The 27,288-nt window shown below is 44.3% G+C and overlaps 2 protein-coding genes across 2 annotated transcripts in view; both read left to right on the top strand.

The window, feature by feature from the left end:
- Positions 1-12,092, top strand: part of LOC114658628 (putative C->U-editing enzyme APOBEC-4) — a 131,474-nt gene extending 119,382 nt beyond the window's left edge. The window contains exon 2 of the transcript XR_007936130.1: positions 12,083-12,092. The gene's annotated coding sequence lies outside the window, so the exon portion shown is untranslated. The remainder of the gene's footprint in view (positions 1-12,082) is intronic.
- Positions 1-27,288, top strand: part of notch2 (notch receptor 2) — a 45,029-nt gene that overhangs the window by 1,489 nt on the left and 16,252 nt on the right. The window contains exons 2-16 of the mRNA XM_028810695.2: positions 1,986-2,058; positions 2,426-2,610; positions 7,853-8,191; positions 8,537-8,659; positions 14,056-14,289; positions 14,402-14,557; positions 20,953-21,138; positions 21,210-21,323; positions 21,402-21,515; positions 21,662-21,895; positions 21,971-22,081; positions 22,176-22,368; positions 22,450-22,595; positions 22,956-23,069; positions 23,151-23,270. Of these exons, the coding sequence (XP_028666528.2) occupies positions 1,986-2,058; positions 2,426-2,610; positions 7,853-8,191; positions 8,537-8,659; positions 14,056-14,289; positions 14,402-14,557; positions 20,953-21,138; positions 21,210-21,323; positions 21,402-21,515; positions 21,662-21,895; positions 21,971-22,081; positions 22,176-22,368; positions 22,450-22,595; positions 22,956-23,069; positions 23,151-23,270 (2,442 nt within the window). The remainder of the gene's footprint in view (positions 1-1,985; positions 2,059-2,425; positions 2,611-7,852; positions 8,192-8,536; positions 8,660-14,055; positions 14,290-14,401; positions 14,558-20,952; positions 21,139-21,209; positions 21,324-21,401; positions 21,516-21,661; positions 21,896-21,970; positions 22,082-22,175; positions 22,369-22,449; positions 22,596-22,955; positions 23,070-23,150; positions 23,271-27,288) is intronic.

Raw genomic sequence — 27,288 nt, 5'->3', positions numbered from 1 at the left:
GCAGTCTGACCCAAGCAAATCAGTTTACCTGGGTGTTCTTCAGCCTGAACAACAGTTAGAACTGCTATCTGTACACCTCAGGTGTCTTGATGTAATGTGTGCTTGAGAAAGGTGCTATATGACAGATTGATTGATTGAGAGTTGGCAGCGTGTTTTGACTTTTTTCCCTGTGACCCTGCATGTGGTGAAGCCAAACTGTCTTGGTGTTTTGTTTAGCTGCAAGGCCTTTGATTGTTGCTTATCTAGTAGTGGGAAATACAGGGAACCGGAGTCAATAATAGCTTGAATTGGACCAAAATAGTCCAGTCTGGTTTGGCTCAGTTGAGGAATGGGGATCTTGGGAAGCTCATTAGCAACTGAGAATTAGTGGGCCAGACAGCCATGGGTGTCACTGACACTGCTAAGATATTGAGGCTCAGGTAACGGGAAGAATGTCAGGATTCCATCAGCCTTGAGACGATGAGCTTCTCGGAGCCATCAGGGCTGAGGTTCAGGGATCTGGCAGGAGTGAGAGGAGAGGCGGATGCGGTGGCACTGGCACACTCCCATCGGTGAGTGGCTGTGCGGCCTTAGCCTACATCTCCATGAAAGCACTGCCCGTCTCTGGTTTGCTCTTAGCTTCTCTTCCGATGCAGTAGCAGTCTGACCGTGCTTGTAGGCCTGGTGGTAACTTCAGCAGCTCTGCAGTGAGCCGATGACGCTGCTCCGGCACTGTCAGCAGAGACCGGTTGTGCGTGTTTCACAACCGGTCAGGAGGCACTCCGGGGTGCGTTTGCCCGAAGCTCTGTGTGACAAGCCTGGTCTTGTCTCGCCTCAATCTGCCCCTCAAATTGGATCTTGTGAGAAGCAGTGCACCCAGTTCCCAATGCTGTCAAGATGCATCTTTCTGTCATGTTTGCAGTTGAACTTGGCATGCAGCAAATGAGCCCTCAGACAGGAAGTAACAGTGAAGTGAAAATAGCAGCAGAGAAAGGAAGTCGCAGAGAGGAGAGAAATGTTAGACGCTGTTTGCTTTGTCGCAAATGTTTTCATGGGCTGCTAGTGAGACTTTCTCTTCTCAGTGTCCCCTGTAGGCTGACCGACCCCAGGAGTTGGCATCTGAAAAGAAATTTCCTTTTTCTTTTATTTCTTAGGAGGATCCTTGAGGAGTGTAATTAGAGAGGAACAGTTTCCAGATGCTTGTGTGTTTTTAATTGAGGGGCGGCGAGGAGGTTCTGTGTCTGTGTGCACAGTCTGTTGAGGGAGATGGAGAGCACGGCGCATTCAGTGGTCTCTCTGCATCGACTATATGGATTGTTGGATGCCGTGTCAGCTGTATGTGTCTGTGTGTGTGTGTGTGTGTGTGTGAGCACATTACATGAGTGGGCCCTGCAGTGGATCAATGTTTCCACCTTGCTAATGCTGTGGCTAGAATAAGATGGGCTCTTAACTGGACTGGCCCAGTCCTGAAGATGACTGGGTGGATGCCCAGTGAATGGCTTACTTTATCAGAATACATGGAACTGTTTATAAGCATAACTTTGCCAAAGCGGGTTGCTGATGGATCTTTTTGGCAGCCTTGGACAGGGCAGGGCAAGGCACACTCACACGGGGGCAAGTGGGGTAGGAGCACCTGGGTAACCAGAGGAAAATTCACACAAGCATTCGGAGAACATGCAGACTCCACACACATCACGACGTGTTGTGGAATTCCAGCCCCAGGCCCCTGGTTGCTGAGATGGTAACATTAACGACGGCGCCGCCACCAAAAGTTCAGTGATCAGTAACTCAGAGGGGTCAGTGGAGTGTAATCTGATTTGTCTTTTGAGGTCAGTGTGGCAGGCCTCTTGATCTCAGTGGGGTTCAGGTCAGAGGTCACATTTTGATACCGGAGCACCACTGCCTTGCTATGCATCATGGATGACATGTGTGTGCTTGTTGTGATTTGTTCCCTTCCAGTGTAGGCATCTCTGGGTCTGAAGTGTTTCTGTCTCTTTTTTCCACAGGTCTGCAGTGTCGTGATGGCGTGTGCCCCTATGGTAAATGTGTCACCTATGACAATGGCACTAGTGAGTGCAGGTAAGTAGCGGTTTGGCTGGCACACAGACCTATTGCCATGAGAGTCAGAGGGTTTGCTTGGTGTCTCTCAGTCTCAGGCCAGCTTGATTATTGCGTCACACAGCTGCTACGCATGTTCATTTCCTCTTCTCTGGAACTTCCAGACTGCCTTTTACCCAACAGCTGCCCTTCTGCCCATAGGCGGGTGGCTGAGTGTCACTTCCTGTACGTTTGCTTGCTGACGTTTTTAAAGTGAATCAGGAAGTGTTTTGAGTCAAAGAACTAGGCACCAGGAGGCGTGCTGACTGCGAGAGTCAGTCCGCTCACGTCAGGCATCGGCATCGAGGACCCAGTCTCTTCTCTGCTTCAACTTCTCTTCCCTTCATAGGTGTGAGCCAGGAAGTCTGGGGGAAGACTGCAAACTCAAAGACCCCTGCAGTCCTGACTTCTGCCAGAACGGCGGCAGCTGCTCATCAGTTGAAGTGAAGGGCACCGTGAGGACCACCTGCAGCTGTACTTCGGGATTCACAGGGCGCTACTGTGAGATCCGCGTGAGTGCCCCCTGTGAGCCAGGTAAGCCCCAGCTTTCTATGCAGCAGACAGGATGTGAATTTGAGAAGTGCCCATTTTAGTTAAAGATTCCACTTGGTTTGACTTCAAAAATGGCAAAAAGTGAAATGAAATGTCAGCTCTGTTGCAGTTTCTTTCAATGATAGTGTGAGTTTAGAAACAAAAATGCAATATTTGTGCATGTTTTCAGAGTAAGCAACAAATGGTTTGCGAGTGCTAGACAGTTTATCTTTTATTGTAACAAAGCTGGCAAGTCAGGATGGGAGATGGACTACAAATGTTAGGGAGATGGATGACTGACTATTAAGGAACTAATGCTGTGCTCAGCTTCGAGACGGAAACAAGAGTCTCTGCATTCTTCTTCTGAGTGGAATGGACCTTCAGTAGTGGCAAGTAAAAATGGAGGCAAAGTTCTGTCATTCCTGTTGACATGCGTAGCTGTACTAAAGTAAAAGTCATAAGTTGGTCATTTCAAAGCAACATTAGGAGCTGAGCCAGCATGGAAGCTTTGAAACACTAAGACTGTGTAGGTGTTCGTTACGTAGAACTGCTGGACACCAAGTGGCAAAACACCCAGTTTGTCACACTGTTTGGATTCTGGAGCCTCCATGCGTACAGCAGCTTCAGTGAAAGCCCAACTGGCACAGATTTGAAGAGTCAGGAAGTGTCAGTTGTGCGTACGCTGGTAGAGGGCATTCACCATTGCAGTTAAGGCCACTTTCTTGTAGATGAGACCAAAAAAACACTCGGCCACTTATGTGAGCAAACACTGCGGTCTGAAATAATGAAAGGAGAGGCAGACGCTATCATGCCTTCACGTTTTCTGACAATAGTTAATGTTCTTCATTTATTAAAGCAGCCGCATCCATGTGAAGTGGCAGCAATGCGGGCATTTGTTTCAGAAACATTGTCCCCAATCGTGGAGTAGTATTCTCACAGTTACTGTATGAGCGGTATGTGAGCTGAGTGGTCCGTTAGCCTGTCATCATTGAGCTTGTGACCATGCTGCATGCACCATTCAGAATTGAAATTCAAGTTGGTTTAAGGAGTTGAATACAAAAAGTGACAAAATAAAGGATGATGGGCTTGGGGGAAGGAAGAAGCCGATGAAGAACATTGTCTTGGTACCTAGTGCCACGCGTAAAATACACCCAGCTTTTGTTTTGACATTCTATAGACATTTTGAAGTTCCCACTTGTGACTTTCCCGCTCTGTTAAGGTCACAGGAGTTTCTGCTCAGGCTTGTGGGAGGTGGTTGTTGATTGGCTAGTTAGAAAAGAAAGATAAGCCTAAAATAAAATGCAAACTAAATACGTTAGGCAAGTATCGCATAGCTCCTAGTAGAAACTTGACCCCAAACAAGGAATTTCTGACTAAACAGAGTGCCGTTCTTATTTTATACGATTGTAAAAGGTCAATGTTACCTTACAAGTCAGAAAATTCAGATTTTTACTGTATTACCCCATTAGGAGCGCCCACTTTGTAAGGCACTCACTTTAAAATTTCAGTCTGGGAAACTCGTATTTTCTGTTGGTCTGATAGCTCATGAATGCAGCATTGGAAGAGCGTGGCCTGCTCAGGGCAGTTACTGGTGCTCTCCAGTTAGCATCGACATTGAAGTAGCGACACGCCTCTGCCACCAGAGCTCTCGCCGTATCAGTGCCACACAATGTGTGCAAGCAGACATCTTGAAAAGAATGAGCTGCTGTTTACTTTAATGACTCGGCCAATCACTGACTTGGGTCCAAAGCTGCCAGATCACCGAAGGCACGTTCGTAATGAACCGTTAGAGCCGCTGCAGAAATTCTCTTTTTCATAACCCCAGACGGAGTGAGGAAGTGTTAGGCCGTGCATTTCACTTGTTTGAGGGCACCAGTCTCACTTTAGTTAACATGCTTTTACTTGATTACGTGATTATTCTCTAGCTGTCATTTATCTGTGTGGTTTTTCATAGTGTGAAGACAAAAGGAAGAATTTTCATTGTTATGGAATTAACACAATTTTATTTTTCATTAGTTAAATATCATTTATCGCAGCAAATAGAAGCATTTAAAACTGAGCCATCATTTCAAAGTTTTGCATGCACTCTTTTTCATGTTGTTTCAGTTACTGTAGTTTCTGCGTATCCCTTTGTCCCAATTTTCAGGCTCTGGCCTTTGTCTCACCGTAACCCCTGTGCCCTTGTCCTTGAAGTGTGACTGAGCAATGATTATTTTCTGAAAGTGCAAATGCTTACATTACTCTGCGAATAAAGCAAACATCTTGTGGACAAACGTGAGACAAAATATTTCACTACACTTTCACGTCCCACAGTCATATGCACTCTCCAGATCTGGTAGAAATCCGAGAAACATCTCGCCACATCTATGGTTTTGTACAACCAAAGCCCCATATTCCTGACTCGTTGTCCTTTAAGACATGGGCCGGTCAAGGCATTGAGGTGACATTTATGATGAGTCCAGACTGAGAATCTTCTAGTAATTGAGGTCCAGGGTTTCTGCTCCTCCTGCTTCCTTCTTTTTCTCCCTTCATATCACGTTAGTTCTGAAAGCAGATGAGGTCCCAATATCCTTGTACTTCATCCCCCCCTCCTTTATAATTTTTCTCACTTGTTATCTTCACACTTTAGCCCAGTGGCATCCCATTCTCCAAAAACCCAAATTGGACTTGACCTCTCATAAAGGTGCTAAGAATTTGGCCACGGATTCTGTCACTTGTATTCCACTAAGGTCCTTGGCGCTGTCCCCAGTCTCTGTTTGCTGGATTGATGTCTCTAACTGTTCCTCCTCTCTTCTCTCTCTTAATGATTCCCTTTTGTTTCCTGGGTTTCTCCTCCTGGCCCTCTCTGCTCTTACGCTGACTTTTATCCAGCAGAGGTTATTCTGTGAGGGGGCCTTCACCACAAAACTAATCTCAGCCTCTCTCTTGAATTCTATCTGTAAACTTCTGGAAATCTCTTTTACTTTAATCTAATTTGGAACTTTCGGCTGCGTGGATCAATGGATCATCAGGCTCCAGTACAGAGAAGTGTTTGTTGGGGAGCTGGTTGGCTGCTGGGACGGGTCATTCCGCTTATCTTGATCCCCAAGTCTTCCCTTCCTGATTCTTCTCTCAGCCTTACGGCTTGCTGTGTTAATCTGGCATCACATACAGTCCACAGCAGTGTTGATAACTCGGTCCTTAGCAGGGCAAGTTAGACTTAGCATTAGAGAGGGTGTCGTGTCAAACAGGCTGATTTATGTCCCGAGCGATCTCCATGTGTGCAGGTTTGTGTGGCTCTGGTATTAACCCTGTAAGAGCCATTTGCTAGTTAGTAAGGCTGTGTTTTCTTGGTTATGTTCAAATGTTTGTCTATGGGAGATTCTATTATAACCCCACAAGCCAAACTGAAGTGAAATATTCTCATTATTTCTTGTCCCTCTGACTTCCGATTAGTCCCAGTTTATGATCTGCCTTAGAGTCGGCTGGTAAGGCATGGCGGGCACACGGTTTTCAAACCGTATCATATGAATATACCACGTGTATAGGACGTACTGAATGTACTAAGTAAAGCTTAAGTAAGTTTGCCATAGAGGAATAAGACAACCTTTATACATAGAAAGTAACTGAAGTGTAACAAGAGAGAGCTACGTTTGTAGATGAAACATTGTGGAAGATTGTGGGTTCGCATCCCGGTTCCTCCCTGTGTGGATAGCGCTTTGAGTACTGAGAAAAGCGCTATACAGTGATCCCTCGCTATATCGCGCTTCGCCTTTCACGGCTTCACTCTATCGCGGATTTTATATGTAAGCATATTTAAATATATATCGCGGATTTTTTGCTGGTTCGCGGATTTCTGAGGACAATGGGTCTTTTAATTTCTGGTACATGCTTCCTCAGTTGGTTTGCCCAGTTTATTTCATACAAGGGACGCTATTGGCAGATGGCTGAGAAGCTACCCAACTTACTTTTCTCTCTCTCTTGCGCTGACTTTCTTTCATCCTGACGTAGGGGGATTGAGCAGGGGGGCTGTTTGCACACCTAGACGATACGGACACTCGTCAAAAAATGCTGAAAGATTATCTTCACTTTGCTCCCTTCTGTGCTGCTGCTTCCTTTAAGCGACATGCTGCACGGTGCTTAACATACTTAAAAGATCGAAGGGGACGTATTGATTTTTGATTGAAAAACAAACTTTCTCTCTCTCTCTCTCTCTCTTTGTCTGCTCCTGACGGAGAGGGTGTGAGCTGCCGCCTTCAACAGCTTTGTGCCGCGGTGCTTCGCATACTTAAAAGCCAAACAGCCCTATTGATTTGTTTGCTTTCCTCTGTCTTTCTGACAGACTCTGCTCCTGATGCGCACTCCTTTGAAGAGGAAGATATGTTTGCATTCTTTTAATTGTGAGACAGAACTGTCATCTCTGTCTTGTCATGGAGCACAGTTTAAACTTTTGAAAAAGAGACAAATGTTTGTTTGCAGTGTTTGAATAACGTTCCTGCCTCACTACAACCTCCTGTGTTTCTGCGCAAATCTGTGACCCAAGTATGACAATATAAAAATAACCATATGAACATATGGTTTCTACTTCGCGGATTTTCTTATTTCGCGGGTGGCTCTGGAACGCAACCCCCGCGATGGAGGAGGGATTACTGTATAAATGTAATGAATATTATTATTATTATTATTTTTGTCCTCTTTTGCCTTTTATCCTGCTTGTGTAAGAACTTTTTCTCTGTTTTTGTGCGAACTGTTTGCTTTGAATTTTTACTAACCCTTTTATTAGACAGAGAAATTTCTTTCCTTACACGTTTGACTCCTACTGGATGCTGCGTTGCCAACTCAGTAGCTGCTTGATTTTGGGAACCTGGATAAGACGCAGCTCCAAACCTGATATGTGCGGGTTTTGTGTTTACTGATTTAGCACTTTTTCTTTTACTGAATACAGGATGTAAATGACTAAATTTAGCATATACACACGTTAAGGTGAATCAAGTCATCTCTGATGATCATGTATTACTCTTCCTAAGACTGAATTCCCCCTTTTGATATTATATGGCTTAAAAAACTCAACTTTCTCAACTGTGTGACTTTGCTGCTCTTTGTTGTCTCTGCCTGTTGAAGGCTTTGGCAATGAAGCGACTTCTCCCCAAGACTCTTGCATGTCTCCATAACTCCCCAGGCAGTCTAAACCTGTGCTGTTTCTATCCTGTGTTCTGTAGATCCTCCAGCAACACTGTGACCCTATTTCTATTATGTTCTGGTTAAGGTCAACCGTGTAAATTGGAGGACCCCTGTTTATCTCAGCCTTGCCTGAACAACGGCGCTTGTTCTGCCGCTTCTGGGGGACGCTTCACTTGTGCCTGTCTTGACGGCTACACTGGGGCGCGCTGCGAGGTGGACTACGATGAATGTGCTACCGGAGTGACCTGCCGCAACAAGGGCACATGTGTGAACTTGCCGGGGTCTTACATGTGTCAGTGCCCCCCTGGATTCACAGGGAGACGTTGTGAGGAAACTTTCACATCCTGCTCCCCTTCACCTTGCATGAACGGTGGGACGTGCCGCTCCACTGGTGCCCTCTCCTATGAGTGCCACTGCCTCCCAGGTAGGCTTTGGGGGAAAGTGTTTTGGGTCTGCATGCACTTTTTTAATTCTGGTTGCCTGTATAGTAGTGTATGGCAGATAAAGTAAGGTCAAAAATGAGTTGAGTGCACTGTGTTTGGTTTATCAAATATCTACATAAAGGAATAAAGCTGTGCAAGAAGCTGTCTTCATATAGTGTCCCGTCCCGAGTAACCCAGGAGCGCAGCGCAGCACAGTTGAATGAAATGATCTAAGGGTACCCCCTAGTGGTGGCAGTGGGTAGGCACAGTTGACTGATGCTGTTTGGCAGCCGTGTCTAAATAGATGACTTTGTTCTCACACACATTTCCACACTTTCCCTCCCCAGGTTTTAATGGGACAGACTGTGAAATCAACATTGATGACTGCGTGCAGCACCGTTGCAAAAATGGCGGTACCTGTGTTGATGGACCGAATACGTACAACTGTCAGTGTACACCACAGTGGACAGGTGAGTGGTGATGCTTCAGGTGATAGTCACGTTATCTCGTCCACAGTCCAGTCTACTCCATACTGTTTTACATGAGGGCAAAGAATGGCAGGTTTGTGTGCCAGCTGTTATTTAAGAGAACAAATGTGCAACTGGATGACCTTTCTTAAAAATCAGTGTGAGTCCAGCGTGCATGCTGTCTCCTCCATACACATTCAGTGATGTGCACAGAGGAGTGGCGTTCAGGGCCTGGCATCACTTCACATACTCTTTGAATCCTATAGCAGCTTTCACATAAGCGTGCCAAGTGAGTCCTGCGCCATGAGTCACATGTCTGCCGGTGCTTACACCCTGGCTCTGTGTAGTCTTCTTCACAGACGCAGACAGAACTCCATATTGTGTGTACTTGTGTGTACTGTTGACACTGACTGACCGCCTGCCTTCATTGTACTCGACTTCAATGTCTGCCTCACGCAGTCACTCTGATTTTCAGACATGCTGTACATACTCTGAGTGTTGTCCTCCTCGTCTCCTGACCCCAACTCACCTGACTGAGGCAGAGGACTTTTTGGGATTTTTTTTTTTGCACTGTATTTATTACAACAGTAGCACATCTGGAAAGCATTTCCAGGTAGGAATGTCTAAAGAACTGATACTTTCGATACCAAGAGGAATTACTCCAGAAAGCACAGTAATTCTTGAGAAAATCGTGACTAAGAACTAAAACAAAAATGTCTCATGGTGGTGAATGATTCTGGCACCACGTGTTGAAAAGAAAAACACAAGTCCTGTCTAGAAATACTTTGTCTTCAAGGTAGGAGAATTTCAGTGTGTGACTGAGGGAATTATGCTTCTTATTTAAAACCCATTCACACACTCACACACACACAAGCTTTCATTATTACCTCTTTTATTCCATTGCGGAGTGAGTTCATAAATAGCTTCATGCGTGCTTTGTGGGCTTAGTGATGTGACTGATCGGGGGTTCAACTTGTAATGTCACAGAGTTATAAGAGGAGACAAAATGCTTTTTAATGCCTTGTCCTACGCAGACCCTAGAAAGGAACGGGGGCTTTGCATTCATTCTCTGAATACGCTGAGCACATCCACTGAAGTGTGTTTTTAAACATCCATTTGTTTTGTAAACGCTTTGTACAGTTCAAGGTCATAGAGGAAACGTTGCATTCACCAGGCGCTGTTCTGCATATAGGACTGTGCACACCAGCAATGTGAAAGTCCAGGCCCGTTTCTAAACAAAGCGGCTATTTGGCTTGACGATCCTGGCGATGTGATGAGCTGCTCCATTTGTTACTTCCAAATTGAAATGTATTTATAATGCGATTATGCCAGCTCTCAGGACGGGCAAAACAACATTCTTCATTGCTAAATATGGATATGCTAATGCTGTGTCATTCATTTGGTTTTTGAAGCCAAACTAATGTCCACTCATATAATCCCTAAAAGGTGACAAATGCAGTGAAAGCCCATATGTCACATACCTCAAAGAGACGTTGGTGAGTGTAATGCAAGTGTGGTCAGCCAGGCAGCTCAACAAAGAGTGTTTTACAGAGTTCAGGAATGATGGATTAATGTAAAGCCCTGCTTTCATTTGAAAATTCATCTGTCCGTCTTTAGTGCATGTTTAACCAGCTAATGATGCACGTGTACAGTAAATGTTACAATAGCAAACATTACAAACCTAACAGAGTGATTCTTGAACAAAGAATATTTCAAAAGTACAATGCTGCAAAAACAGCTTTGCAGAGTTTGTTTATATCCTGATTTATCTTCTATTTCACTAATTCAGCAGTACAGGTATAATAATGTTAGAATGTTTATGTTTAATAAGCACTGTTTGTCAGTTAATGGATTGAAAATAACAAGAGAATAAATTTGGAATGTGCACATGCTAAGATAAATCAAGTAGGCCCTGATAATATCACCCTTCATTCACCCTAAGCTGAAATTCCCTCAATTTTCAATTTCCCCCTTTGACATCACACAATAACATTGAAGCCTGCATTGTAATTTGATATTTATGAAGGCCAGTGCTAGGACTGGGTAACTGGGTCACCAGTGTGGCATAGTGGTGAAGGCTTTGGACTTCAGTCCTGCTATTGACTCCCAATGAGCACAAGCAGGTCACTTCACCTCTCAGTGCTTCAGTTGGAAAAACAAAAGAAATGGAAGATGTGGCAAGTCACCTTGGATTAAGGCGTAACTGACAAATACATACATTTATTTAAATATTTTATATTCTATTACAGACAAAGGCACAACATTATTCACTTTAATAATGGAGCTGCTTTTAATAAAAAACGGTTGAATGGGATTTCTGTTTTTGACATCAAATCGGTATTGAGTATCGGGAAATGTCACTGATATTGGTCTCGATTACTAAAATTGTGTTGTTGTGACATCCCTACTTCCAGGTCAGGCAAAATCTTCATGTGACACTGAAGTCTCCTCCCAACAGCTCCCTCCAGTGGCACAGAAGGAACCCGAGCAGGGCTACCAGTTGATAGAACAACAGCCACGCAGGCCTGCAGGTGTCCAGATATGATAGTGCTAGTCTACATACCAGGGAACACGTGGCCCCGTGAGACATTCTCACACTTTCCATCCATTATATTGGCTAGCCACCCACATATGAAAACACCAAGCTATCCCTGCCTTGTGTTACTGTACACTTGTCAAGACGCATGCATATCCTGTCCTTGTCACACTTAAACAAACCCATTAAGTGTTACTTAAGCTGATGTCACATTACGTGCAATCTAGTCGAAGAGAATGTCAAATTTGGTGGCTTCAGTTGAGGATCTCATAGCCAGAGAATGTCCTGTTATCTGTTTAGAAATCTCAGGGCATATCGGATTAGACGACTCTGTTTCAGCACAGTATCTCAAACTCTCCCCTTTTTCTGATAGCCAATAACGTGCTGCCTGATGGAGCTGGTAACCATGTGATGGCTTACTGGTATGGCGAGTTCAGCCACAGTCTTGATCTGTTATTTCCTTCTTCCATTCTGTCATGATAAGTAAAACACGCAGCATCTGACTAACGAGTCTCTCTTTTTTTGGCGAGGTCAATAACATCCGTGTTCCTTAATCCTTACTGCTGCATTATATGAATTGTACTTCTGGGTGAGCACTCATTGGTTGTCAGCTGTCATGCATACAGACCCCATCCCCATGACTTAATTAAACCTGTCCGATTTTGTAGGGGTAAGTCTAAGACGAGTTCATCTGAGTCACTTGGCATGTCATACTACACAACTGGGGATCCCAGGCACAGCTGCAACTGCCTCCAGCTCGCCAAGATTATGTAAATCAAGTCTACGACTGTAAAAGCCGTGTAATGTTCATAAATGGAACACCCCTCCGCCCGTAGAAAGCTGCCATATTGAATGTTCTATATAGTGGGGTCAATGTGTGAATATAGCAGAACAATTGTGATGAGAAGAGGCCATTAAGCCCCACAAGGTCACCAATCCTATTCACCTGATTTCTGTAAAAATAACATGAAGCCGAGTTTTGGAGGTCCATAAAGTCCTCCTGTCCACCACACTGCTTAGTTAGCCACATGTGCCTTGTGTCAAATAGGTAGGTAGATAAAAACACACACTGTGGTCAGGAAACACACAAGAATGACTAAAAAGCAAGAAAAGGATAAAGAAAGAAAACGTCTGCCTTGGCAGTCCCAGTCCCAGTAAGGCGCTATACAGGTGTATTCCTGTCAGTATAAAGAAGCCCCAGTGGCGTTTCTCAACACCAATCTGCTGAATAATTCATTGTCTAAAAGTCCAGCATTGTTCATGATGGCACTCACGTTTGCTTTCATTCTCTGCTAATCTGTGACCTCCAGGGTGTCCAGAGTGTGTCTCATAGCTCAGCCTGCCCTTTTAATTAGCTTGTGGATGCGGTGGTTCGCTCCTGACGTGATGTGACCAGCCCAGCACACCACACGGGCCATCACAGAGTTGTAGAAGCTGTTTTAAAGCATGCAGTCTCCTGCCTGCTTCTTCTACAGTTCCTGTGTGTTCCGAGACCAGTCCAACATGTCGTTAATGCGGACCACCTCCACTCCCACTCCCTGAATACCTGTAGCTGCAAAATAACAGCAGTATCTTGCATGTGTCCAGTCCTTGCTGTTTCACATTTATCCACTCTGTTGTTGTGTAAATTAAACAATGTTATATATTTCCACATTTATAAAATGAAACTTAAGACGGACACATTAAGAAAACGGTGCATTTCCACGGCTTTATCAATCCATGCACACACTTACAATACTTCCTGGATCCCATTAACCGCTGCAACCCAGCACCCCTTCTTAAAGAAATAATAGCCCGTTAAAACTGAAGCACTATCTACCTCTATTCTTAAAACATAAACTGGTCTTGACCTACAAAATAAAAGTAACATATCTTCTAATTAACAGAACATAAAAGAAGTTAATACAAAACTTGGCTCACATAATACGGACCGGACATAGAGGCTCTTTGGTGTGGCGAAAGTCAATAACTGACTCCTTGGCTCTGCTGATGTTAAGATGTCGACAATTCTCTTTGCACCAAGAAACAACGCTCTCCAGCTGTCTCCTCTCCTCTATCTCATCATCCTTCTCAATACACCCCATAAGTGCAGAATCATCAGAGAATTTGTGCAGGTGACCTGAGCGGCTGTTATATTGATAGTCAGAGGTGTACAGTGAGAAGAGAAAGGCAGACAGGCCTGCTCCGTGTGGTGCTGAAGTGTTGCTCACATCTGTAGCAGAAACACGGTCCTTGAGTCTCAGAAACGGTGGTCTGCCCAACCGATAGTCCATTATCCAGAATGCCACAGTCTCATCCACCTGCGTATCTCTAAGCTTACCTCTTAACAGGGATGGCCGGCTGGAATTGAAAGCACTGGAGAAGTCCAAAAACACAATCCTCTCAGTGCTGCCAGCTTTGCCCAGGTATCGGTAAGCCATGTGGAGCAGATAGATAATTGCATCCTCCACACCAGTCTTTGTCTGATAGGCAAACTGCAGTGGGTCCAGGTGGTCTACCAGAAGAGGACTCGTATAGTCCAGGACCAGTCTGTCAAAGGTCTTCATAACGTGAGACGTGAGTGCCACTGGTCTGTAGTCATGAGGTGAGGTGGCACCTGCCTTCTTTGGAACAGGAACAATGCAGGGTGTTTTCCACAGCAGTGGCACTTTCTGGAGCCTTAGTTAGCTTAAACCAGAGTATCCCGTTATCTGTGTAACTATGTGAAACTTAAACTTTACTCAAATTACGCAAACACTTACCATTAACATTAATTTTCTAAGACTGGGTTTTACAACAACCTTTCCCATCTGCACCCATGCTGATTGTTTGCTGACGCGCCTTTCTTGACTTGTGCTTAAAACTTTGCCTACTGTCTTTGCAGGCCAGCTCTGTGATGAGGATGTGGATGAGTGCAAGCTGCAGCCCAACGCTTGTCAAAATGGTGGCACATGCCACAATCAAGATGGTGAGCACAGCTGTGTCTGTGTCAATGGCTGGATTGGTGATGATTGCAGCATAAATTTTGACGATTGTGCCGAGGCCTCCTGCACAGAAGGATCTACATGCATTGATAGAGTGGCGTCTTTCTACTGCATCTGTCCACCTGGAAAAACAGGTAGGAGGTGAATGGCTCACCTGAAGCAGTAGCATGAGCAGAAGTACAAGTACATGCATGAATCTGAATGGAATGGTGCTGGGATTTGTAAGTACATTTCTTTTTGTCACAGGCCTGCTGTGTCATTTGAATGATGCCTGCTATAGCAACCCCTGCCAGACTGGGGCGATGTGTGACACCAACCCGGTCAATGGCAAATATATCTGCACCTGCCCCTCTGGGTACAAGGGCACAGCCTGCAATGAAGACATTGACGAGTGTGCGTTGGGTAAGTGGAGCTGAAATTAAAGAACAAAGATGTGTGAATAAAACATGAACTAAAGACATGCTTGGCATAAAACAAATCTGCGTAAGGGAATAAGCAAGCATACAGAGTAGGGGAGTCATCGTAACAGGGGCCATTTACTGACGGGAGTGTCTGGGGGACTTCACCGAAGCATACAGTGTCACTTTTAAAAGCTTGTGCCTTGAAAATGGACATTTGGATATTTGTGGTGTTCAAGCTGAGAGTTCACATTTACAGTGAAATTATGTCTTGCATGTCTGACCCACATTTATGACTAAATGTCTGGGTGCCTCTTAAATTCTTTTCTTTTTGGCAGCAGGTATTAATGCATGCTCTTTAACATTTCAAAGACACAAGCAGTTCACTCCCCCTTGGTGGTGCCACTGTGCAGCTGGCAGCCATGCTGGCACTGAGATTCCCTGCTGCGGTGGGTTTTGTGGGTTCTGCATATCTGCCTCCATGCAGCTTAGGGGCTCTAAAATGCCTCAGTGAGAGCAAGTGTGCCCTGTAATGGACCAGCCTCCCCGCCATTCCAGTATATAAAGAAAAGAGTGCCACTCCCCACAGCGTGTTGCCTTCTGCCTGAATGGTGGCTGTTGTTTGCAGGTGTTACCAATAGTTTCTCTTAATCTACATGGAACAAGTCTCACATTTTTCAGTTAATTATTTGGAGACCACACCTGCAAATTAGCGTGTGGTTGATACAAAAGAATCCGCCAGGACTCCTTTTTTTTTTTTTTCCCACATTGCTTTGCACTGCAAGCCGCATTCCTTGCTGGCTGAGTTTTACTGTTGTGGTTCTGTGGTAGTGAGCTTCCTCCTTCCATTTTCAATATGTCACAGAACGACTGTGGAATGAGATGCTTAAACCTCTGAGTCGCACAAGACTAGCCTTACCAGAGGAGTTTGCTGTGAGACAGTAGAAAGCCCACCCAGTGACGCTATGTTGTTAAGCGTTCTGTGCTCCTATTGGTAGGACCGCCATTGGCAGAGGGGCCAGGCATTGACTGATTTGTGATTCCTGTGACAGTTTAAGCAAAAAACAAAAAGTGAACCTCGTCTGAATTAGGGTACTTTGAGCTGAACCACCTCTGCAGGTAGACGTGACAGGGCATCATCATGTGGGATCAGCTTTAAGCAGGGATGGGCAAAGTCATTCCTGGAGGGCCGCAGTGGCTGCGGGTTTTTGTTCCAACCCAGTTGCTTAATTAGAAAACAATCCTTGCCAATAATTACATTTCATGGCTGTACCTTAGTGCTTTACCTCTGCTATGTCAAGTCATTCTCATATCCTAAATTTTTTTTCCATTCTAAGGATATCATCTAAATACTTTGAAGTGTAAAACGGATGAGTAATTCTCAATCCTTCACTTTTTTCTCTTCTCTTTCCTTCCAAGTATTTAATTAAACCAAATAGTGCACGATAAATACACACAGGTGTAAAGGGTAACAAGCAAAATGGATAACTGCTGGTTTCTTTTGTCATTTGCATCTTATTGCTAATAAGGAGCAATTAAAAAACGAGAATGCAGCTGTTTAAGACTTAGATAAGCAATAAGGGTTCAAAATCTTAATGAGGGAGAAAACTAAAATGAAGCTGAAGTATTTCTAGAGCAATAAGTGCTTCTCATTAAACAATTGGGTTGGAACAAAAACCTGCAGCCACTGCGGCCCTCCAGGAATGACTTTGCCCACCCCTGGCTTAAAGGGTACTTGGAGTATCTTTGAGGGCCTAATTCCTCTAAAAAGGAGGATTCATTCGAGACAAGTGAGGTGCCATTTGGGTGCAAACATTTCTGGAGCAGCTTGTAAAGAACTACACGCCAGTGGGGAAATGAAATGTGTTTACCGTGGTGGAGTTTGTGTAGTCGGCTAAACAACAGCTAGACATAGTTGGGCTGCCCTTCTCACAGAGCAGCAAGCCCCCTGCAGAGTATCAGATGAGGAAGCTTACATTCTGCTCCTAAAAATAGGAATATCAGCAATACGGCTTTTATTTTCTGTTATGTTTAATGAGAAAGAGAGCCAGCATTTGCTCAAGGTGATGGATGCTTCTAATGTTAAAGAGCAGGATGTGTGGGATCTCGGGTTAAGGAGCAAACAGGGCAGAATGACAGTTTTCGGGTGCTGGAGGAGCATTTGGACATCTGCTGTGTGTGCAACTTTAGATCCAGCAGCAAAGCACTGGGGTAGGAAAATCTGTGCCAAAATGCATTGTGGAGGGGCAAGTTTAACAAGCGGGGGGCCGTCTGTGTCACTAATGGGCCGAGGCAGAATAGGTATGGAAGTGACATGGAAAACGCCACAGTAGTCCCTAAGCCGTGTCAGTTGTATCCCAAAAGTGACATACGTTCTGACAGCCCTAGTGGTGAGTATCTCCCGTGAATGGCAGTTTTATGGGGAATCGCAGAGGCTTGCAAAGACACACAAAGAAGCTGCTCCTTAACGCTCTGAGCAAGAAAGAAGTCTCTCCCACCTCTGTGCAGGAGTAGCCCGCCTGTGACCTGCTGCAAGCGGTGGGCTTCCCAGTGACTTCAGCTGAGTCCCCAGTCAGCCACCTCCCCGAGTGCAGATCATCCATGTTAGGGGCCATTGCACATATGAAGAGGTCTTTCTCAGACTACAAGGCCGTTGTGGACGTGGCAGCTGGAAGGAGCTGTGGTTGAAAGACCCCACTGTGTTGTCCCTCAGCTGAAACAATAGGTCTCACGGACAAGGACCTCACGTGAACTACTGCGCTGGGAGCACTGTTTTCAAAGGACCTTGATCTTGTCATTTTGGTCTGCCTGGAGTGTAATTGGGATGTTCACATCTACCCAAACATCCGTCCATTATCCAGCCCGCTACATCCTAACACAGGGTCATGGGGGTCTGCTGGAGCCAATCCCAGCCAACACAGGGCGCCAGCCCACCGCAGATCTACCCAAACATCTGTTCCAGAATCTGAAACAATTGCTCCAAACAAACTGGAAGTGAAAACACCTAAAGCTTTGAAAAATTCAATTAAAATGAAATAAAATAAGTATACAAATTCTTGAAGTTTGTATCGTTCTCTTCCAAGAATCTCACTACCTATAACTAGATTACCGGGTTCAATAAGGCTCATGTAGTATGGTGGAGAGCTTCTCTCAGTAACAGCACAGTTCCGCAAAAATGGAGTACATCTTGGAGTAAACACTTGGCATAAATGCTTATTTAGTGTGAACACATTCTCAAAGATGCGAATCTACACTCGGAAACATTGTCTGGTTTGAACCAGACCAGTCTGGTAAGTCGCTTTGGATTAGTGCCGTGTTGATCACAGCTGTTAGCTGCTCAGGGAGATACAGGGACTCGATAGAGGACTCCGACAGATCGCGCGTCTATGGCAGCCGTCACAGGCTCAGTTGATGTGAAGTACGTCTGTTAATTGAGAATTTAGTTACATTCTCTGCAAAATTGTTTGAAATTTCCTACTGTGATTTTTTTAATGGTGCCTTATATTGATTGTAAAATTTACATATGCAAAAAGAAAAAAAAGTTTTCAGTAACTTCTCAGACTTTAGAAAGCGGTGAGATTTAACGTTGGCACAGGCAGAATTCCAGCAGCATATTCTTCAGCTTATCCCACTACTGCCCATCTGGTGGGGTCAGGGTGGACATTGTGTAGGATCTGCCCTCAGACATGTGGGACAACCTTCCTGGCAGGATGTTCCAGCGAATAAGGCTGTGCACTGTATCTGGTGAGGACCATCATACTGAATAGCCCAAAGATGAAGCATGCCTCACAAGAACAATCAAATTGACCACAGTGATTTCCACCCATTTTGTGACCCAAATGTCCATCTCAGGGTCATGTCGCTGGAGCCTATCCGAGAAGCACTGGGGGCATGGTGGGACCCAAACCCAGACAGGTCCCCCTTTTATTATAGAGCGCACCTGCACACGTCCACACATTAGAATACTAATCCGGGTGAATTCAACTGTGGACCTAAAACACTGGTCTCGTCCAGAGAAGAACGGCGCAGATGTGGGGAGCACAGGGACTTTCCACACAGCCTGTGATGAGGACTCTGTCGCTGAAGCCCTAACTACTGTTACTACTCGTAATACTGTATTTCTAACGTGAAAACATGCCATCTTAGTAATATGATTAATATGCAATTTGAAGTTTAGATCCACAATAAGGCCTGATTCAGTGATAAACTGCATTTCTAACTCCCTCACATTTTTAATTTCTGCCAAAAAGAAAAAAATCTTTTTTTTTTTCCTTGTTTAGTTTGAGGAAGTGTCTGCTCATCCATCGTTTATGCTTCTAACATCCTGGACATAAGTCACCTAGTGCTTTAGATAAGCAAAGTGGGGTGTCATCTGCTTATCTGCCGTAGGTCACCTTGTGTTTGGAAATAATCTGGGAACGTAGATGGAGAAAAACGGTGGGCCTAGAACTGATCCCTGTGATACACACTATGCAATATCAGGGCTTTTGGCATACGATCTCCGCTACAAAAGACTGAAGCCAGTTTATGGCACTGCCAGAGGTACCGAGCCATTGATAAGGCACTTCATGACAATGTCTAAGACAAGAACTGATGCATCGGCATTGGCATGCAGGTCGTTAATAACCCTAAGCAACACCCTTTCTGCACTGCGTGTTCAGGACTTTTACAGGCTGGTTACAGGGTTAGGGCTCAAAGGAGTCAAACTCGTCTTACATTGGCTTTGTAACTCTCATTGCTTGAAACGCGGCGAGAAAGATGATTACTTGAGAACATGGCTGCTGGTGTTTGAGTCACAACACAATTTAGGAAAGCAGGTTTGGATGTTTGTAAAAGATGTGGGTATTCATATCTTTGTAAAATAGTTGTGTCCCTATATATATAATTTTTTTTTTTTTTTTTTGCAAACTGTGTAATATTATTACATAATCTCATTTGTTTGTATGTTATTTTATATTATCTTCCATTTATTTCATTTTGTAAAGCACTTTGAGCTACATTGTTTGTTTGAAAACGTGCTATATAAATAAATATTGTTGGGTTTTTTTATATATAAACTATATATATACGCTCCTTAATTACTGCTTCAACATTATGGGCGCCACAATTTTGAATAAACTTTGAGGCTCCCACGTGAGTGCGATTGTCACAGTCCGGTGTGTTCTTATACATCCAAGTGTACAGTAACTGGCGGTGATTGGCGTTTTCAGCATCCCTCAGTGGATGACCTCAGAAGTTGTTTTTTAAAAAAGTTTAGTTTCGGGAATCGTTTTCTCTATTTACTCTATTTTACTCTTTGACTTTTGTTCTAGTGTGCGAGGAAAGATTTGTTTGTGTTTTAAATTATGAAGGAATTAGAAGGCGGATCCAGCTGTTGCGTTCAAATGAATTCAACAAGAACACAGGGGAAACAAATGGAAACATGTTTGAGGCAAATTTCATATAAAATATTTCTTCACACAAAGAACCGCAGATGCATGAAATAGGTGAAGAGGATTGACGAGCTAGATGGCTGGATGGCTTGTTCTCATCAAAATTGTTCAGATATTTTCCAGAGTGAAAGGAACCAGGAGATGTGCTTTGAGAAATTTCAGCAATCCCCCTGTGGGCTTTTCCTGCAGCCAAATGGGATGAGACCAGGGACAGATTTGAAAGCTCTGTAAAGATGAGAATATCACATTCTTTGACACACTTAACCGGGGTTGGTTACATGGCTTTCGTATTATGTTTTAATTTTAGAAACACATTTACGTTACTCACATCTCTCAAAGAAATATGGCGGCCAGTCTGTTCCTTGCTGTTTAGAGTAGCGGCTATTAAATGAATCTCAATGCCAGGGGTGAGTATTGGCTATGGGGAAGTGGTGTAACATTGTTAGAAAGCGTTATTCAGACAAACAACCAGTAATCCACAGAATAAGTGCACCTAACATCTGCATAATGTCATCAAGCCAAGATCTGAGTAAGGATTGACAAGCTGAAGGGCCTGTCCTTGTCTAAACCTCTCATCCATTCTTGATCTCTCTCTGTATGTGAGCTCCACTTTTAAATCTACTTTGTTGCTGTCCAGCTTGGCTTTGGTTCTAGTGAGACTGGAATGAAGAATTTTGATGAATTTGTGATGCTTGACCTGATATGATTTATTTTTAATACGTCTTTGAGTGTGCGGTTTGTGAGGGATGTGCTCGGTCTTCTGTGTAAAGGTCCCTTATAGGTCCAGTTGTGCCATCTTCTTTATTCTGCTTAATGGTCAACACATTGGTATGTCAAAGGCCACCTTTCTTTTTCTAGCTCAAGCTTCACAGGCATTATGGGTAGTACTAGGGATTGGACAGTTTGTCCTTGTATTCCACTGTGTCACTTGGCCAGTGGGTGATTGGTTATGTCTCCTTTTTCCCAGGTAATAACCCCTGTGAGCACGGTGGTCGCTGCATGAACACCCAGGGCTCATTCCGCTGCGAGTGTTCCAAAGGCTACACTGGACCGCGATGTGAAATAGACATCAACGAGTGTTCAGCAATGCCCTGTAAGAATGAAGCCACCTGCTTGGACCAGATTGGCAAGTTCACCTGCATCTGCATGCCAGGTAAGACTGTCATAGCACAAGAAGCCCACCAGGGGTAGGCAGCCATGCTCATCCTGCTTTATGTCCCACAGGATTCACCGGAGTCTACTGTGACATTGACATTAACGAGTGTGACAGCAACCCCTGTCTGAATAATGGCGAGTGTGAGAACCAGGTGGACCAGTTTGTTTGCCACTGCCCTCCTGGTAAGTGAAGTTGTGTGCCAGTCAGTAGCCCGGGGTGTCTGAATAAGTAGAATTTATTGAGACTTTTTATTGCTGTAGGTTTCAGTGGGGCTGTGTGTCAGGTCGATGTTGATGAATGTGTCAGCACACCGTGCCACAATGGTGCCAAGTGTCTGGACAGACCCAATGGATATGAATGCATCTGCGCTGAAGGTAACAGTCTGGTCTTGCCTCTTAGCTGATCACCCCATTGCCCTTTTTATTCTGCATATCTCTGTGTACTTTCATTAAATTCCCCAAACAGCAGCTCTTGTCATGCTAAGAGAAACTGGAAGTCACGCCGGCTCCTTTCCTTTCAGGCTACACTGGTCTGCTGTGTGAGGAGAACATCAATGACTGTGAACCCAAGCAGTGTCACCATGGGCGTTGTGTGGATGGCATTAGCACCTTTACTTGTCTTTGTGACCCCGGCTACATGGGACCCATATGCAGTGAGCCGATCAACGAATGTCTGAGCCAGCCCTGTCAGAATGGAGCACGCTGTGTTGACTTAGTCAACATGTACCAGTGCAACTGCTTGCTGGGTACCTCGGGTAAGCCTTCCTAACATTTGACTGCCCAGACATTTAGCCTTGAAAAGCCTCCTCAAATGCTTTGTGCACTTCTAGGGGTCAACTGCGAAAACAACTTTGATGAATGTGCCAGCAACCCATGTGACTTTGGCATCTGCAAAGATGGCATCAACAGCTACGAATGTGTCTGCTCCCCAGGGTATACAGGTGAGGCTCAGCAGGTTAGAGATGTGTGATATGCCCATCGCAAGGCCACTGGCAGTAGCTTCTGCCATGCCGGTAACATGATCTCTGCTTGTAGGTCCCAAGTGCACCGACAATATTGATGAGTGTGCCTCACATCCATGTCAGAATGGTGGCACCTGCGTGGATGAGCTCAATGCATTCCATTGCATTTGCCCCGAAGGCTACCATGGCCCGGTGTGTTACTCTGAAATGTACAACTGTGACAGCAACCCCTGCATCCATGGCCAGTGTCTGGATGATGAAAATGGGTAGGTGGCAGCTCTTCTAGGAGTCTTTCTGCTGTGTCCAAACAAGTTGATTTCTGATTATGTGGAGTATGTCCTCCACAGGTATAAGTGCCAATGTGAGCCTGGGTACACCGGAGAGAACTGTGAGCTGCAACGCAACGAGTGTAACTCAAACCCATGTCGCAATGGAGGCACCTGTACGGACCTCCTCAATGGCTTCAAATGTGCTTGTGCAAGTGGGTTCACAGGTAGGTGGCTTCTCATCCGGGTTCTCCTCGTATCGTTTCAATGAATGTTTCAGTTTAAATAAAAGAAGATTAAGAGGAGCATTTAAAATTATGAAGGGAATTAGCCCAGTGGATCAAGATGGTTGGGAACTTGTGAAGGGGAAATTTCACACAAACATTACAAAGTTTTTCTTTAAACAGAGAACCACAGACGCTTGGATTAAACGACCAAGTAGTATGGTAGACAGGAGGACTTTAGGGACCTGAAAAACTCAAATGAATGTTGTTGTTGAAGAATGAAGTGGATAGGAATGGCACGCTTTGTTGGGCTTGTCCAGATTATTCTTATGTTCCGATGCTATTCTCTTAACTCTCCTGTAGGTGTTACCTGCCAGAGCGACATCGATGAGTGTGTTTCAAACCCCTGCCTCCACCAGGGCACCTGCCTCAATGAGGTGAACAGATACACCTGCATCTGCTCCCTGCCTTACACAGGTACAGTAGCTCTGGAGGGGATTAGTGCGGCTGGTGTGAGGAGCGCCGTGGCCGCCTCACCATCTCTTGTCTCATCTACAGGCCTGAACTGTGAAAACTCTTTGGCTCCCTGTGAACCGAACCCCTGTGAGAATTCTGGTGTCTGCAAAGAGTCCGCTGACTTCTTACACTATGTGTGCCAGTGTCAACCCGGCTGGAAAGGTAGACTTGACCCGTTTATTATATATGTATAATATATGAATGTATTGTGTAACTAATTAACACGCAGCTGTGCAAAAGCTTCTTGTAAATATCCGAAATCCCCATTGTTCTTTAAAAGTCTTCCTTTAGTTCCACCTCTGGACTTTGTAGAACTCCCCGCCTTAATCACTTTCCATAGTTGACCAACTGAGTACCGTAACAGTAATAACCTTTATTTAAAAAGAAAGTGTAGGGAAACAAATCAACATTATGAGTTAACAAAGAACTGCTTATATACGGAAATACAATAAACATACAAGACATTTGTGAAACACAACAAGGAATTGTTCTCAGTCTGTCACTGTCCCTATGAAAAATGAATATAGTCCATGAAAAAAATATGTTAATGATAATAATAACTAGGGGGCTCCGCCCCCTGCTTGCTTCGCTCGCCAACCCCCGTGTTTGGTTTACTGGATATACAATACAATACAATTTATTTTTTGTATAGCCCAAAATCACACAAGAAGTGCCGCAATGGGCTTTAACAGGCCCTGCCTCTTGACAGCCCCCCAGCCTTGACTCTCTAAGAAGACGAGGAGAAACTCCTAAAAAAGACCCTTGTAGGGAAAAAAATGGAAGACACCTCGGGAAAGGCAGTTCAAAGAGAGACCCCTTTCCAGGTAGGTTGGGCGTGCAGTGGGTGTCGAAAAGAAGGGGGTCAATACAATACACAGAACAGAATAAATCCTCAATACAGTATACAAATATTGAGTAGAATTTCACATTAGATGATATCACATAATATGATTTGGATTTGTTTTAAGTCCTGGAGACCTCATTCATCAAGCTGCCTCCCCCATTTTGCCATTCCACATCTGAAACAGCGCTAATCCGATGAAAGGACCCCTCATTCCCACGTCCCCATTCATCAGGGATGACTTTACCTTCGGCAGGCAACCTACAATTTAAAGAGATTGTTGTTTTCTTGGGAATTGTTACATATGCATTATTTTCACTTTTACTTTAAAAACTTTTGTAAAAACAATACTTGTTTCTTTATTTCCTGCCCCGCGTGAGGTTCCATCTCTTTCTTCCCAGACGTATAATACTGCTTGTGTTGTGAAGGGTGTTGCGACTGAACGTACGCTAAGGATGTGCCTTTGGATCATTTGCTGTCTTTTTGCTGCTTGCTAGCTGCCTCTTCTGCCTGTCGCATGTCGTTGTTTTAAGAGCTCCGAGCACACGATGCTTGTCTGCCAAAAGCAATCCAACAACTGCTAGATTTGAGGTCTGTTGACTTGTTTTAAATGATGGCTCACTGCCTGGTCTCGCGTGACGTTGTAAAAGCAATACCTGTCTTTTATTTCTGGCCCCAGGTGTGTTTGAATTCTTTCTTGCAGGATGTATAATGCCGCTCGCGTTCGGGGAGGGGGGGGTAGCTGCTGTTGCGCTGCCCTTCGATCTTTTTAAGGCCTGTACAGCCGCTGTCCTTTTTGCTACGGCCCTGGGACAATCTCTTGGCACCAAGTCTCATGTTTATGGTCCCCACGAGACGCACCATGGCAAGTCTTCTTGGTCTTGTAGGTCTTTAAAATGTCTTCCGAGATGATCACGTATCGTAGCCTTGTATTTGCTTTCCAGGACAGGATTTCTTTTTATAATAGAGAGATAATAATAGTAATACATTTATTTATATAGCCCCTTTGCCATGCCCAAAGCAATTATTTAAACAGTAGGGTGTAGGTAACATTGGGTAGAAATATTTCTGCATAGAACACTAAACAGATAAATACAGGAGATACAAAGGAATTAAATAGAATAAAAGACACTAAACCAGAGTGAAATACAAGATTCAAGACTAAAAGAATAGCCTAGCAAATAACATCATTTGTGATAAAACACACACACACCAATTATCCTGAGCATATGGACAGACGAAGACTGAAAGAGGAGGCCGAATGTCAGGTGAAGTTCGACGCCTTCCTGAGCAGACGAGTTTTCGGTTGTTTTATTAAAGAATAAATGGAGTCAGCTGATCTCATTATTTTCAGGGACACAACAAGATGGACAGAATCAGAGAACCTTAGTGGGCACACAGGAGCAGAGTGATGGAGGAGGTCGCTGCTGTCTTTGGAGGTTAATAACAGAATTTGATATTCAATCCTGCAAGACTCAGGGGGCCAGTGGAGGTCAAGCAGGATGATGTGATGTGCTCGCTGTTGGTGGTCTGTGTCAGGACTCTTAGAGCAGAGAATTTTGAATCAACTGGAGCTGTGATTTAAGATTAGAAGGGAGACCTGCCAGTAGGGAGTTACAGTAATCCGTGAGGGACGAGTGTCTCTGCATTAGAAAAGGAGAGGAACGAGCAAACACGGGATACGTGGCAGAGGAGGAAAGTTTTTTTTAATGTGGTTTATGTGGGTGGAATAAGAAAGGGAGGAATTAAAAATGGCACCAGCATTCCTTGTATTAGAAGAAGGTCCAATGAGAGCACCGTCAAGAGTGGCTGAGAAGGAGCCCATTGTCTTAAGTTGTGCTTTAGTGCCAATTAGCAGGAGTTCAGTTTTATTGCAGTTTAATCTTAAAGAGTTCTGTTCCATCCAGGTTTTAATTTCACTAAGGCAAGTTGTGAGCTGAGAAAGCCCTGATGAAGTTTCACTTTTAACATTGAAATCGAGTTGAGTCTCATCTGCATAAAAACGATAACCCAGTAGTCCAAAGCTACGAATGATATGGCCAAGGGGAAGCCTAGAGATACAGAAGAGCAGAGGGCTGATGACCCCTGTTGTGATCTCATTAAACATTTCATTGTCCACTTCGACCAAACAGCAGGTTACACAAAGTTCTTTTTGTAAAGAAAAACTTCCTAATGTTTGTGTGACATTTACCCTTCACAAGTTTCCAATTGTTGTCCCAGTGTTCTTGATGGACTCATTTTAAAGTCACTGTCTCGATCCACTGGACTAATTCCCTTCATCATTGTAAACACTTCACTCAGATCTCCTCTTAATCTTCTTTTTGCTTAAACTGTAAAGGCTCAGTTGTTTTAATCTTTCCTCATAATTCAACCCCTGTAGCCCTGGAATCAGCCCAGTCGCTCTTCTCTGGACCTTCTCTAGTGCTGCTGTGTCTTTATGGAGACCCAAACTGCACCCAGGACTCCAGATGAGGTCTTATCAGTGAATTATAAAGCCTGAGCAGAACCTCCTGTGACTTGTACTCCACACATCAAGGCGCTATATAACCTGACATTCTGTAAATGGCTTCTGAACACTGTCTGGAAGTCGATAGCTTAGAGTCCACTGCGACTCCTAAATCCTTCTCATAAGGTTTACAACACTTGCTCACTCACACACAGATAGGAAGCACTTTCCGTTCACTCTGTGTATTGCCGTGGGGTGTGTGGGACTCACCAAGTTCATTACTGTAAGCTTAACACACACAGACAGATCCTATCTACTTAAACACTGATTTTGAGTGATGTCAGTGCAGCATATCACTCCTCGGTACTCCTCATAGAGACTCGCTAGCTTTGGCGTGAACAACACACAGGTGTTCCCAGATATAACTTAGATGTAAACGCTGATGGGTGGTCCCCAAGAATAACATGGAAACTGATGCATTGTGGTTAATGCCACTTACCAATCAATGATTCGTTACTCCCAGCCATGCCATTCTCTGTTTTAGATCATCCCCCCTCAATCTGCTAGCCCTGTGGAAAAAAGTGATGGTCCCTCCACACCAGGTGTCCTGTATCTACTTGATTATTCTAGTCAGTCAAGATATTCAGACAAAGTATAGAAATTTAAAAGGAAAGTACAGTTATTAAAACCGAATAAAAGCAAATGAATGAATAATGAAATACGTGATAGAAAACAGTGAAGTCTGTTTGTAAAGACCTAATAAAAATACATTGTGGCTTCAAAGTGAAAAAGCCTGCTGAAGATCAGCAAACATTAGCATCACAGAAGGACCATCGTCTTGGATGAATTTCAGGTTCAGAAGTCAGGCTGATGCACGGAGGTAGTCTGCGATG

Source organism: Erpetoichthys calabaricus, chromosome 10 (assembly GCF_900747795.2).
Source record: "Erpetoichthys calabaricus chromosome 10, fErpCal1.3, whole genome shotgun sequence".
Taxonomy (NCBI): Eukaryota; Metazoa; Chordata; class Cladistia; order Polypteriformes; family Polypteridae; genus Erpetoichthys; species Erpetoichthys calabaricus.
Note: the sequence above shows the minus strand (reverse complement) of the source record. Positions and strands in the feature narration are given on the sequence as shown.